Source organism: Giraffa tippelskirchi, chromosome 3, assembly GCF_054371585.1.
Source record: "Giraffa tippelskirchi isolate mGirTip1 chromosome 3, T2T-mGirTip1v1.2.pri, whole genome shotgun sequence".
In the NCBI taxonomy this organism is placed as follows: Eukaryota; Metazoa; Chordata; class Mammalia; order Artiodactyla; family Giraffidae; genus Giraffa; species Giraffa tippelskirchi.
In genome coordinates, this window is record NC_137277.1 from 24045360 (window position 1) to 24058683 (window position 13324).

The following is a 13324-nucleotide window of genomic DNA, read 5'->3' on the forward strand; positions in this document are numbered from 1 at the left end:
AAAATCTGTGAAAGCATGTTGTAAACTATAAAGAGTTACATACATCTAGTGTGTTTGTTTATTTAAGCTTGTAAACAGAAATACCCTGAAATGGTCGGGATGTTTTATCTCCATGTTGAGGAAACCGTGGCTGGCAGAGAGCTTATCAAAATGGTCCAAGATCTTATTGGGCAGGAATCTATGTCTTCTCACTGCCCTATTACATCACACAGCTCAATAAAAAATTTACTAAGCCCCAAGTGATGTGCTGGGCAGAGATGCTGGGGGTGAAGTTCACTTAGAAAGACTCAAGCAGAGCCTCCTGGAGGAGCTAACAACCTGGAAGGGGAAGGGTGCAAAGTGGCTCATCCAGCCCTGTGAGATCCCCTGCCCACCCTCTCTCCTCTCTCCTCTCACCCTCTCTCCTCTCACCCTCTCTCCTCTGCACTTCTGGACCCATCTCATGCTCTCCCTCAGCTTCAGCCACAACCTGGACCACAGATGAGTCAGCCTACAGCTCTATCTCCAGCCCCCTGAACTCCAGAGCTGCAGATCCAAGTGCCTCCTGCACACTTCTCCCAGGGGAGTCTCCCTGGGCCACCAACCTCACAAGTTCAAAGCTGAGATGCCCTCCTCCTCACCCCCTGCTCAGCATCCTGCATCCCTGAATTAGGTGGAGCACTCCCACTCAACCACCTATGTGTCATCCTGTTGTCCCACTCCCCACCCACACAGCCAACCAACTGCCAAATCCTGTCCATTTTCCTCCAAACCATCTATGAAATCCAGTCCTTCTCTTCCTCCTCCTGCCTCTGTGTCAGGTCAAGCTCTAACTCTTGCATAATAACTTTTAACAGCCTCTTTGCCTTCAGCCTTATCTCCCAAGAATCCATCTTCTCTGCAGTCAGTTTGTACAGGTCTGTCTTTGCCTCAAGCCTCAAAGCCTTGAAACCCTCCAGTGGTTCCTCTCTCCCTGCAGGGGTGAAGTCCAAGTTCCTTCCTGAGATGATATGATATGATACCACCCTTCCGCCTTTACAGTCCCTTCTCCAACCACCCCCCGCCTCAAACATTTCATGGCACAGAGGCTGGCCTGTCTGAAAGGCTGGCCTGTCTGAAGGGCCGGCTTCATAAGTGTGAGACCTATGCAGTACATGTATATACGTTTGGTTGCACTGGGTCTTTGTTGCTGTGCACAGGCTTTCTCTAGCTTCAGAGAGCTACTCTCTCCAGTTGTGGTGCAGGGGCTTCTCATTGTGGTAGCTTCTCTTGTTGCAGAGCACAGGCTCTAGGCACACAGGCTCAGTCGCTGTGGCTCCCGGGCTCTAGAGCACGGACCCAGTAATTGTGACACATCGGTTAGTTGCTCTGGGGTATGTGGAGTCTTCCCAGACTAGGGATCAAATCCAGGTCCCCTGCAGTGTCAGGTAGATTCCTATCCACTGCACCATCAGGGAAGTCCAGTTCATATTTTTCAACAAGGGCATTATACACTGCATTCCTGCAATTATCTTGCTAGTCTTGCCCGCCTGTTGTTCCCTGCACCTCGTTGCAAAGCCTGCAAAGCTTTGTACAGTCTACTCCACCCGGAATACCACTCCCACATCCCCCTCTTTCTGCAGCTCTTCTTTTAACACTCAATTTAGGTGTTATCTTTGGGATGCTTCCTTTGACCTTCCTCCCTCCCCATCTCTGCCCTAATCACATAACACGCAACAGGTGTTCAACACTTGTCTATTACATAAATTCAGTGAGAAGGTAATGTGTGACGAAAGTGCCACAAACGACTTTTAAACCATGATCCACGGTAAAGCGAGGCAAGGAGGGCGTTTCTAAAAAGACTATTCCTGCGAGTCTCTTGGACTGCAAGGAGATCAAACCAGTCAATCCTAAGGAAGTCAACCCTGACTGTTCACTGGAAGGACTGATGCTGAAGCTGAAGCTCCAATACCTTGGCCACCTGATGCGAAGAGTTGACTCATTGGAAAAGACCCTGATGCTGGGAAAGACTGGGGGCAGGAGGAGAAGGGGGCGACAGAGGATGAGATCGTTGGATGGCATCATCGACTCAATGTACACAAGTCTGAGCAAACTCCAGGGGATGGTGAAGGTCAGGGAAGCCTGGAGTGCTCCTATTCATGGGGTCGCAAAGAGTCGGATACGACTGAGCATCTAAACATCAAGGACCTCTAGGTTTCTCAGTGGGCTTTAGGACCCTGTCGGCAGACTCGTTAATCTTTACGCAGAAGGCTCCGCGCCTGCCTGGCCGGAAGCGACTGGGACCGGCTCTAGAGCGCCGCCTGCCGGGATCCCGCCGCCGCAGCAGCCTTTTCCTGGCGTCCCGGCTCCTGCCCGGTCTTGAGCCCGCCTCGTGTTTCCCATTGGCTGGCTCCTCTTCTCCCGCCCTTCCAGGGCTCAGCCACTCGGAACCCGGGGGTGGGTGGGGCTTGAGGCCCGGGATGGAGCGCGCGCCCCGATTGGCTCTGAGGAAGGCGGTGACGTGGCCAGAGAGAAGACCCGTCTGTGCCTAACCCGAGGCTCAGCCACACCAGCACTGGATTAGTGGCAGGCGGGGCGGGCCCCGATCGGAGGCCGGAAACGGAAGTGGGAGAAAGATGCAGGTGGGGGAACAGCAGCTGGGGAAATGGGGGGCTGCCCTGGGACCCCTGGGCTGAGTTCAGCTGGTCCTTTCCTGACCTACTTCCTCAGGCTCTCTCCGGGGGGCGGCCCTCCCCGGCCCGTTGTGCTGGCCCCGCAGGGTGGCGGTTGGGGGGATGAAATGAGCGCGCGAGTGGCTTGTTCGCTCGCAGCACTCATGCACCTTTCCCCGTCGTGTTTCCCGCCAGGACCATCAGCACGTCCCCATCGACATCCAGACCAGCAAGCTACTCGGTAGGAGGGGCGCCCCCGCTCAACTAGCTGTCAAGGGGAGACCTGGCCCCCTTGCCCTCTATCACCAACAGCGGTAGCGCAGACCACTCGCTCTGTTCTGTGCTCCCATCTGTGGCTGGACCTGCCTCAGTAAAAGGAGCGGGAAGGAACCATGCATAGAGTCTATACTTGACCTGTGTTTTCTATTTTAACGTATATAACATGTTGTCAGTCATATCTTTCAGGGACAGAGGAGAGTTGAAGGCTTACCTTAAATACGGTCAGCTGCTGAATGGCAGATCTGAAGTTAGAACCTAAGTCTGTCAGGTTCCAGTATTGTATTATGCTGGAAAAAAAAACTTTCTTCCTTTTCATTTTTTCCTTTGATTTTAGGAAGAAGAGGCACGTAGGTCCGGTTGAAAAGAAAACCATTTAGTGGCCAGGCTGTCTCCCTACTGTCTGTATCGGGTCTATATACCTCCTCTCCAGTTCAGAGCCAGGGAAGGGCCTCTTCACTCTGACCCCTCCAGGGCAGTGCACAGCTCCTGGATTTTTAAATGGTCTTTGAATTAATTGTTTTGATGCCAGTTGTGTCATTAAGATGACATCTGTTTGACTGTGTCATCCCTTTGCTTCTACTTCTGTGACATCTACATAATTTTTGTTTTTGAAGATTTTAGTGGAGTGCAGCGATGGGAATATAACTGATAACTAGTGTGAGCTCCCAGCATTTGACCTGTTAGCAGATTTATTAACAAGGGCAAGGTGGCCACTTAGTGGAACATCTTTAGCTTCATTTCAGATTTGTCCCAGCTCTTCAGGACATGTAGACTCTTGATGTATATGCTTGTTATTGGTCGTGAAAAGGACCAATAAAAACCCAACCATTTATTGAGGGTTTACTCTATACCAAGGGCTGTTTTATGTGCTTAACATTATGAAAATGAAGATCACTACAATTCATTGAGCCCTTGCCATGTGCCAGGCACAGCGTTCAGTGTTTTACCCTTTGTATTCAGTATATTTATCATCCCCATTTTACATGTAGAGAAACTGAGGCACAGAGAGGTTGAGAGACTTGCCCAAGAAAGTTGGTAATTAGAGCCAGGACCAGCTGACCACAAAGTCTAGGTCTTAGCTCTCTCCTATGAGGAAATGTGCATGGCTCTCATTCAGCTATACCCTCAACTAAAAACAGATCTGTCCCAGAATCCAGAAGGTCAGTCACATTGGTATTCATGTGTGCAGGATGGTGCTTCAGTGGTAAGAGTACACCAGTGTTATTTAGTCCTTAGGGGCTTTGCAGTTGTTCATCTGGTATTTAGTGTAACCATCTTGTATTTTTCATTGTCATGGTTAATCCCAGCCCTGAGAAAGTAGAAGTTGAATGGCATCCTCTGTCAGTAAGAAAGATATAATTATCCATGGAAGCAAAAATATCATGGAGAATTTAGAGTGGTCTAAAGTGGCACTTTGATGTCAGGACCAATTGAAAGCTTTACTTTACCCTGTGTTGAGGCAGTTACTTTATAAAAGTCACATTGTGGATAAAGTTAGGTTGCTGGAATCTGTTTAGCCCCAAGCATCCCTTTGAGCCTGTCTTCATTTCCATCTTCCCGGACCCCACACCTTAACCAATATGAGTACAACTTTTAGCCAATGCCTTAGCATATTTCACTTGAATCAGTGATGGAATTTTGGCCATGGGAATGCTATGATTTGGATTTCTGCCATAGACTGGCTGGTAGACAGAAGGCACTGCAACCTGAAATGGCAGAGTCTGGTATTGACCATCCGAGAGAAGATCAATGCTGCCATCCAGGACATGCCAGAGAGCCAAGAGATCGCCCAGCTGCTCTCTGGATCCTGTGAGTGCTTCAGGGCTGCATTACTGGACCCCCTTCTTTCCTGGAGTGGTATATATCTGCTGAGCTGTTCCCTTTCCTTTAGTCATAGGACTGACCTCTAAAGAAAGAGAGGCTTTTATTTGGGGTATAGATGCTGGTTTATTTCAACACAAAATGATGCAGGGGAGAGCTGTGCTCTCCAAAGTTACTGGCATATACATGAGTCGGCCATATGTGGTGGCCGCAGTGGTGGGTTAGAGACTATTATTTCCAAAGTCTTTGTTTTTCTTTGCTTTCCAGACATTCACTACTTCCACTGCCTAAGAATTGTGGAGCTTCTTAAAGGCACTGAAGCCTCCACAAAAAATATTTTCGGCCGGTACTCTTCACAGAGAATGAAGGCAAGTGTGGGTGACGGTGGTAACGTGCAGCTGGAGGCATCCAGTCCAGGGGGTCAGAGGCTGTCTGTCTTGCTGAGGATCCAGTGGCGATGCCCCTATGGAGTATCTCCTCAAGTTTCTCTCTGTCCCCATAGTTTATGCCAAAAGTAGATCCTGAAAGTGAAAGTATCAGTCACTCAGTTGTGTCCAACTCTTTGTGACCCCTAGCCCTGGGTTGACATTTGCTTTGGGACTCGCTCGTTGGCACCATCCTCTTAAAGTGGGTGGTCCAGCCAGCATTATGAAGGAGAATGAGGATGCAGAGACTGGGAGAGCATCCCCTGTTGGGGGATTGAGCTGGGATGTGGCTGCTCTTCTGGCTCACTTCCGGTTTCTTTTCTTAGGACTGGCAAGAGATCGTAGCTCTATATGAGAAGGACAACACTTACCTAGGTAAGGGGCCCAACCCGGGAGTCCCAGTGTCCACAGGGAGGCTCCCTCTTCGAATTTTGAGACACTGGGCTTCTAGGAGGTACAGTTCATGTAGGGGAAGAGGCTGGTGTGTAGATGTTTTTGAGGTGGGAAAATAAATTTCAATGAGTGTTGGGAGGAGGATGACCACCAGGCAGATTGTGGGCATTTGGACAGGTGCTTATGGGTCTTCTGCCAGTCACCTCTTGATGACTAGCTCCCCCTGCACCCCTCTGCTCCACTGGGCAGAAGAGGCACAGGTCAACCTGGGGCCTGTATCAAGTGCCTGAGAAAATAATTAAAAGGCTGACTGTAGTTTGGGTTGTATTTGCTAACAGTGTAAATAATTATAGTAGCTAATATTGACCAAATATTAATACTTACTAAATGCAAGGAATTATACTTGTGTCTTATATGGATTTTCTTAATCCTCATGATAAGTATTACTACCCCTGTTTTATTGCTGAGGACTGGATCGGAGAGGTTAAATGACTGTCTTAGGTTCCACAGCCAGGAAGGAGGAGCTGGGAGGTCAAGCCCGTGCTCTTCGCCACCAGGCTAGGGTATATTTGCGCATGTCCTTGGGGCATGCCTGCCTTAGGTGTGGGGGTCTGGGATGAACTTCCTGGGCCCATCTTTCTCAGTGGAACTCTCCAGCCTCCTGGTTCGGAATGTCAACTATGAGATCCCCTCCCTGAAGAAGCAGATCACCAAGTGCCAGCAGCTGCAGCAAGAATACAGCCGCAAGGAGGAAGAGGGCCAGGCAGGGGCTGCCGAGATGAGGGAGCAGTTCTACCACTCGTGCAAGCAGTACGGCATCACGGTGAGCAGGCGTCACGGTGAGCAGGCCGGGTTTCCTGCAGCAGGAGGACACATGCCTGGGGCTTCTGTCTGTCTTCCTGGGCCCAGTGCCTTTGCTTCTGGGGAGGGGCTTTCCTTCTCTGCCGGTTGGGCCCTTCTTGGGCCAGTTTCTTGCCCATCTTTAATCTTCAGGCATTTTCTTTAATCCGCTGGACTCCACTTCCACCACTTCTGTCTAAGCCCACCTCGTGGATCCTCTCTAGGGGGACAATGTCCGAAGAGAACTACTGGCCCTGGTGAAGGACCTGCCAAGTCAGCTGGCCGAGATCGGGGCGGCGGCCCAGACCCTGGGCGAAGCCATTGACCTGTACCAGGCCTGTGTGGGGTTTGTGTGTGAAAGGTATCGAGGGCCCTGGCTTCTCCCCAGTGGAGGAGGGACGGGGACCATTGAGCTCCTTCCCTGGCTGTGCTCTCTTCTCCGCTTGTACTTTGCCCACGTGACACTTGAGTGCCAGGCCCAGCACTGGGCCTGGCCTCACAAGTGGGCAGCAGGAGGGTCAGCAGCATGCTCCATTGCAGCCCCACAGAGCAGGTGCTGCCGATGCTGCGGTTTGTGCAGACGCAGGGGAACTGCACGGTGTATGAGTGGAGGACGGGCTTGGAGCCCTCGGTAGTGGAGAGGCCACACCTTGAGGAGCCCCCTGAGCAGGTGGAAGAAGACGCGGTAAGACGGGCTGAGTGAGAGCCACTTCCTCCCCTCGTACACGGTTCAATCCTCCTCCATCCCGTTTGAACTCAGTCCAGAGGGAAGAAAGGGATGTTCTTGTGAGAGAGACTATAGGTGGAAGGGCCCAGAAGGCCCTACTCCTTTGCTTTTCTGGCTTTCTTGAGACCACAGAGTAGATGAGCGCTGAAGAGGCCCAGGAGGCTGGTCAGCTTTGAACTGGGAACCCTTCAGTCCCCTAAGCTCTCTGAAGACAGATTCTCCTTTGGGAAGCTTGGAGGCCATTATGTTTAAACAGTGCCGGTGCTCCCTACTGAGACCTAGAGGAAGGCAGGCCCCCTTTTCTCACCCATCTTCTTTGAGCTAATACTTTTTTCCCTTCTAGATTGACTGGGGTGACTTTGGGGTGGAGGTGGCCTCTGAAGGGGCTGACTCTGGCATCTCTGCCCAGACTGCTGGAATTGACTGGGGCATCTCCCTGGAATCGGATTCAAAGGTTGGGATGCTCTCTCGCTCCATCTCTCTTGAGAACTTTCTGTGATTGCTATTTTGGTGATAAGAAATATGTTGGGAATTTCCTGGTGGCCCAGTGGTTAAGACTACACACTTCCACTGCAAGGGGCAAGGGTTCAATCCCTGGTCAGGGAACTGAGATCCCGGGTACCTTTCAGTGTGGCAAAAGTAAAAAAAAAGTTTTCTCTCTCTCTCTTTAAAGACATCACTTGAAGTTCATAGCTCTTGGACCACATACAGTTTGAGGGGAGGCAGAGTTTCCAAAGTGACATGTCAGAGTTTTGACCTCTTTCTTTTGGTGTTTGGGGCAGGTGTGGGGGTGTAGACAGGTGGTACCTATATGCATGGGCCCACACTGCCATCTTTGCCACCTCCATCAGGGCTGCAGGTCCTTCATACAGTTGAAATGTGCCATCATTGAGCTTATTGAGCGCTTTAGTTTATTCTGGCTCCCTTTGCTGGGGAAAGTTCTCCCAACACTGCAGGGGTTCTTTGCTCTCCACCCAGGAAGCTGAGGGTGATGATATAGACTGGGGAGATGATGCCACTGCTCTGCAGATCACCGTGCTGGAAGCCGGAACGCAGGGTGAGTGCATCGCTCCCTGCAACCCTGGCAGAGGATACCCCTGTGTCTCTAGAAGCAAAGAAAAAGTACACCGCCACGACTGCACTTCTCATACAGTTACCTGTCCTTTTCAAAATCTTGTTGATGATGTGAGTGTAGCGGATAGAGAGGAGTTCTTAAAATGAAGCCTAGAAACTCGCAATGTTTTGGATATTGAATGTGGGTCAGCCTTTGTCTGGGATGTTCCGAGAGGGCTGACAGGCTCTGAAGCCTGACCTGGCCCCCCTTCCCCACGAGCCGAGAGGCTGTGATCGTGAACTGAGCCACTAGAGGGCAGTGCAGGATGAGACTTGATGCCCACCAAAGTGAAGGAACTCTTGGTTCTTTGGAACTCAGCTCTGTGGTCCTCCTCACAGACTGCATTTGGCTTTTGGTGCCTGATTAGGGCACCAAGATGTGACAAATGGGAAAGGGTGACCCTTCCCTCTTGGGTTGGAACAGGAAGTGGCTTTAGCATTGTGTCTGTGTCCATATTAACGCACCAGGACTTCTCAAATCAGTGGTCTTCTTGTGTAGTCTTTAGCCACTTTATCACTTCTCTCTCTTCCTGGCAGCTCCCGAAGGTGTTGCCAGGGGCCCAGATGCTCTGACACTTCTTGAATACCCTGAGACCCGGAATCAGTTCATTGATGAGCTCATGGAGGTACTTTTGTCTCTGGATGATGTGCGGGGAGGCCCGGCACCAGCATAGGCGGTATTGCCCTAGACACCTGACCTGACCCTCCTGTTTGTGTGAAGGATGCTGAGTGCTTTCAGTATTCTGGAGCAGGGGCACTCCCGTTCAGTCTGGAGCATTAGGATGCTTGCCATTCATTCAAAGGGCTTCCCCGGTGGTTCAGTGATAAAGAACCCACCTGCAATGCAGGAGCCCTAGATCCCTTGGAAGAGGGCATGACAACCCACTCCAGTATTCTTGTCTGGAGAATCCCATGGACAGAAGAGCCTGGCTACAGCCCATAGCGTCGCAAAGAGTTGGACACAACTGAAGTGACTGAGCACGTATTCATTCAGCAGTGTTTATCATGTTTATCTTCCTTCCTAAACCCCTGGCACTGTCTGAGGAGACTGAGCAGAAAACAAGACAGAATCCTTGACCTCATGGAGCTTGTAGTCTAGTGGGGAACGCAGGCAAGAAACAAGGCAAACAAGTACAATATACAGCATGTTAGGTGTTAACATAGTGCCATGGAGAAGAAGAGCTGGAAAGGGAGATGGGGTTGCTGGGAAGGCCTGTGTTTTTATGTTGGTGGTCAAGAAGGCCTTGTTGCAAAGGTGACCAGTAAGTCAAAACCTGCAGGGGGTGCAGAGAGAGCCACACTCATGTCCAGCAGAAAAGCCTTCTAGGCAGGGGGAACAACGTAGAAGCTTTGAGGCAGAAGGTGTGTCCTGCACACGTGATGAACGAGGAGGCCGAGCAGGCGAGCTGGGGGAGTAGAAGAGCTCAGAAAGCTGAAGGGAACTGGGAGCTGTTGGAGGTTTGGAACAGCACGTTCTCATTTGTGGTTCATGTCATCTCTGTGGCTGAGGTGTCTGGCAGCCCACATTGTAAGAAGCTGGTGTTCTTGGACCTTCTTTGTGGGACTGCGAAGCTGGGGGCCTGCCTTTGTTAATTTCTGAGTCTGTCGACTTCTCAGGGCTGCTGGCAGGGGAGGGCCTCATGGAAGGTCTTGTCCTCACCAGTCTAGTTCAGGTTTCCATGGTTGAATAAAAGTGACGAGATATGTGACTGGTTCTCAGATTCTGCCTAGCCTTTTCTTAATCTAGGGCTTCTCAAGCATGGATTCCTGTTCTTTGGATCTCTGCTTCGTAGTTATCTGATCCATGGCCTGGGAGGAGGAGGGGGTGGTCCTGGGTTAGGTAAGGCCTGAGACAGCAATGAAGGACTGAAAGTGGATGGTGGAGGCTGCCCCAAACTCCCACCTTATAGTTGGCGAGTTTCTAGCAATAAAAATGCTCAGAGGAAAAACTTCTCTGTTGTTGTTTAGTCACTAGATGTGTGTTAGTCGTTCAGTCATGTCTGACTCTTTGTGACCCCATGGACTGTAGCCCACCAGGCTCCTCTGTCCATGGAATTCTCCAGGCAAGAATACTGGAGTGGGTTGCTATTCCCTTCTCCAGGCGATCTTCCTGACCCAGAGATCGAACGTGGGTCTCCTGCATTGCAGACAGACTCTTTACAGTCTGAGCCACCAGGGAAGCCCCATCCATCTGCTACGTGGTGTCCAGCTCTATACGACCCCACGGACTGTACCACATCAGGCTCCTGTGTCCCCCACTGTCCCTCCTCCGGAATCCAGCCCTTACCTTATTCTTTATTTTGAGCAGGCTGAGGGCCTAGCTTCTGAGTTCTTTTCTCAGTTTGAACCAAATCCTCTTCTGTCCTCAGCTTGAAATCTTCTTGTCCCAGAGAGCAGTGGAGATGAGTGAGGAGGCAGACATCCTGTCTGTAAGTCAGTTCCAGCTGGCTCCAGCCATCCTGCAGGGCCAGACCAAGGCAAAGATGGTCGCCATGGTATCGGCACTGCAGGATCTGATTGGCCGGCTCACCAATCTTCGAATGCAGCACCTGTTTATGATCCTGGCCTCACCAAGGTCTGGCTTTCCCCTTGATATTGGGCTATTCCAGAGCATGTGGCAGGGCTCTGCCATCTTGGGCGGCCCTGCCTCCTTGTTTCCTCCTCTCCGTGATCTCTTGGACCTCATCCCTGCCTCCCATAACTGCACCACCCCAACTGGGGTTAGGGGTTCTCTTTGGGGCAAGATAGGGTGGCTTGAAATATGCAGGCAGAATCTGCTTCCTGGGTAGGATGGGGAAGTGGGAATGGCATTCCATACAAGGAAGGACTGAAGGATGTGGAGGCTGATAGGCCGACAGACACTGAGCCTCCACTGTTCCAGCAGTCGGATGGGGACATCCAGGCTGCCCAGAGACACCGAACACTTAACGTGAATGCCCTGCCCAGGTATGTGGACCGAGTGACTGAGCTCCTCCAGCAGAAACTGAAGCAGTCCCAGCTGCTGGCTTTGAAGAAAGAACTGATGGTGCAGAAGCAACAGGAAGCCCTCCAGGAGCAGGCGGTTCTGGAGCCCAAGCTGGATCTGCTGCTGGAGAAGACAAAGGAGCTGCAGAAGCTGGTGAGACCAGAGAGGCAAACCTGTCCAGTTTCCGCAGAACGAGGCCCCTTTGCCTTCTGCCTCCCGCCCACTCGGTATCACTGTCTTTCAGATTGAAGCTGACATTTCCAAGAGGTACAATGGGCGCCCCGTGAACCTGATGGGAACCTCTCTGTGACCTACTGCCGTTGTTCTTCCTGCCCATCTTCTCAGCATTCAGGATGGAGGAGGGACAGCATGGGGCCCTTCCTGGTGAGAGACTAAGCCAACTGGAGGACAGAAGGCCCTGTGATGGACCTGTCACCCGGATGGTGATCTCAGCACTCTCTGTACCCTCTGCAGGAGGCTGTCTTGATGGTCCTGCGGCCCCTCAGCCTCAAGTCACAGCTTCTGCTCCTTGTTAATGTAGCTGGACTTTAATAAAAGAGAGAGATTCTTGTTTCCCTACTGACAGTGCCCGTCTCTGGGCCTGGGGTTGAGGCTGTGTACCCATTTGCATGGGGTTCTTGATCCTGTAAGGTACCAGGTTGGGGACTTTTCCTCTTTGCCTCTGGTGGCAGGGAGGCCCCACAGATTAGTATCTACAAACAGTTCAGCAAGGGGCTCTGGGGTGGCTGAGTCAGCCGGGCCCCTTTCTCTCCACAGCCAGGCCCAGACTGCCCCACTCAGGCCAGAAGCCCAAGGGGAGCAGTCAAGTGGCAGCCTTGTTGGAGCCAGCAAAGCTGTATTTTCCTTTTAATCACAGCTTACCTCCAGGCAGAGGGAAAATGCGGTTTGGGGAGGAAGGGTCTGATCAACAAGGTGGAGACAGGAGTTGTCACCTTCGCTAGCTGCCTGTCCACTTCCCACCCATAACTGCCTGCTCTGTGATTGGGTACAGCCCACCCCAGGCCAGCACCCCTCTCCCCGGCCACCTACCCGTCCCCATTTCCCAGGAAGGGTAGGGGTTGGGGGTGGCCAGCAATTCGATTTTAATTTCATAGCAGAGCAGTTGATTCATGGCTCTTTGTCGCTGGCGTTGACTCCCGTAATGACTTTCCATCAAAATGAAAAGTGGAGTGACACCACTCATTATTCCTGCTGCTTGTTATCTCAGTTCTGGGGAGGGCCGCCCCCTCCCTGCTGCCTTTCAGCCGTCCTGGACAGTGAGTGATGGCCCCTATTAATCACCGACCCCGCGGACTCCAGCGGACACACGCTATCCAGAGGAGAGAGAGATAAGGCCGCATGAACTGCTCGAAGCCGCTCCTATCAATTAATGTCAGCCCATCGCTTCCCCCCAATCTTTGCCTGTTCACCTCCTTTTCGGGGGACTGGAAGTCTAGGAATTGAAAAAGGAAAGACATCAGTGTGGAATGTCGAGGCACAACTGTCCTTGGAATAGAAGGGCACTGGGGCCCGAGCGGGCCATGTCCCACCCTCAGGTGCTATGAAGGCTCGGCTAGGGAGCTGTCTGCGGCTCTGGGGTCCTTTCTCTCTGAGAGAATGTCAGCTACCTCCTGCCCCACCTGTTTGGTTGCTGACTCCACTGGCCTGACCTGCCCCTTGCGGCCGCCATCAGCTCGCTGAGGCATGCTACCCTTGCCCACTCTAATGCCCCTCATCCAATCACCAGCTGTTACACAGGCTCTTTGCTCACAGGCACTGGGCTTTGGGGAGAACCCTGTGGTCATGTGACCACAGCAGGCTGGGTTCAGGCCTCCTAAGCTCTTGCTCCTGCCCTCGGGAGCACCTCGCTGGCCTTCTCCGCCCTGCTTGGGGCCAACAGGGGGTGTTGGATGTGCTGCTGTTTGGCCATAGGAGACAAGAAGTGGGTTTAATAGGTTTTCTCAGCAGATTTTGGTCACCTTGGTAAGCAGTGTGGCTAGGGGACTTCTCTGAGGGGGTACTGGGCCCATTTCACTGCTTATCTGGTGAAATGAAGGCCCATCCAGCTGTAGGTTTATGTAACTGATTTCTTAACCATAACATTGGGTTTGTTCTCCAGAGCCTTTAGCCC

General features: G+C 51.8%; 1 protein-coding gene across 4 annotated transcripts; it reads left to right on the forward strand.

Annotated features, from left to right (window-relative positions):
- The first annotated feature begins 2524 nt into the window (after window positions 1–2524).
- CDK5RAP3 (CDK5 regulatory subunit associated protein 3) lies at window positions 2525–11772 on the forward strand. 4 transcript variants are annotated; one of them, XM_081582386.1, is made up of 16 exons: window positions 2525–2600; window positions 2826–2871; window positions 4587–4718; window positions 4998–5098; window positions 5482–5530; window positions 6193–6371; window positions 6613–6749; window positions 6929–7073; window positions 7459–7569; window positions 8094–8172; window positions 8766–8854; window positions 10598–10803; window positions 11175–11346; window positions 11438–11460; window positions 11539–11577; window positions 11668–11772. In XM_081582386.1, the coding sequence occupies exons 1-16, from the start codon at window positions 2595–2597 to the stop codon at window positions 11678–11680; spliced, it is 1527 nt and encodes a 508-aa protein (XP_081438512.1). In that variant the 5' UTR covers window positions 2525–2594; the 3' UTR covers window positions 11681–11772. The 4 variants fall into 4 exon arrangements, with proteins under 4 accessions (XP_081438512.1, XP_081438514.1, XP_081438515.1 ...); XM_081582388.1 differs by lacking the exon at window positions 4587–4718; XM_081582389.1 differs by lacking the exon at window positions 11668–11772 and having other exon boundaries at window positions 4998–5102; window positions 11438–11602.
- The last annotated feature ends 1552 nt before the right edge of the window (window positions 11773–13324 follow it).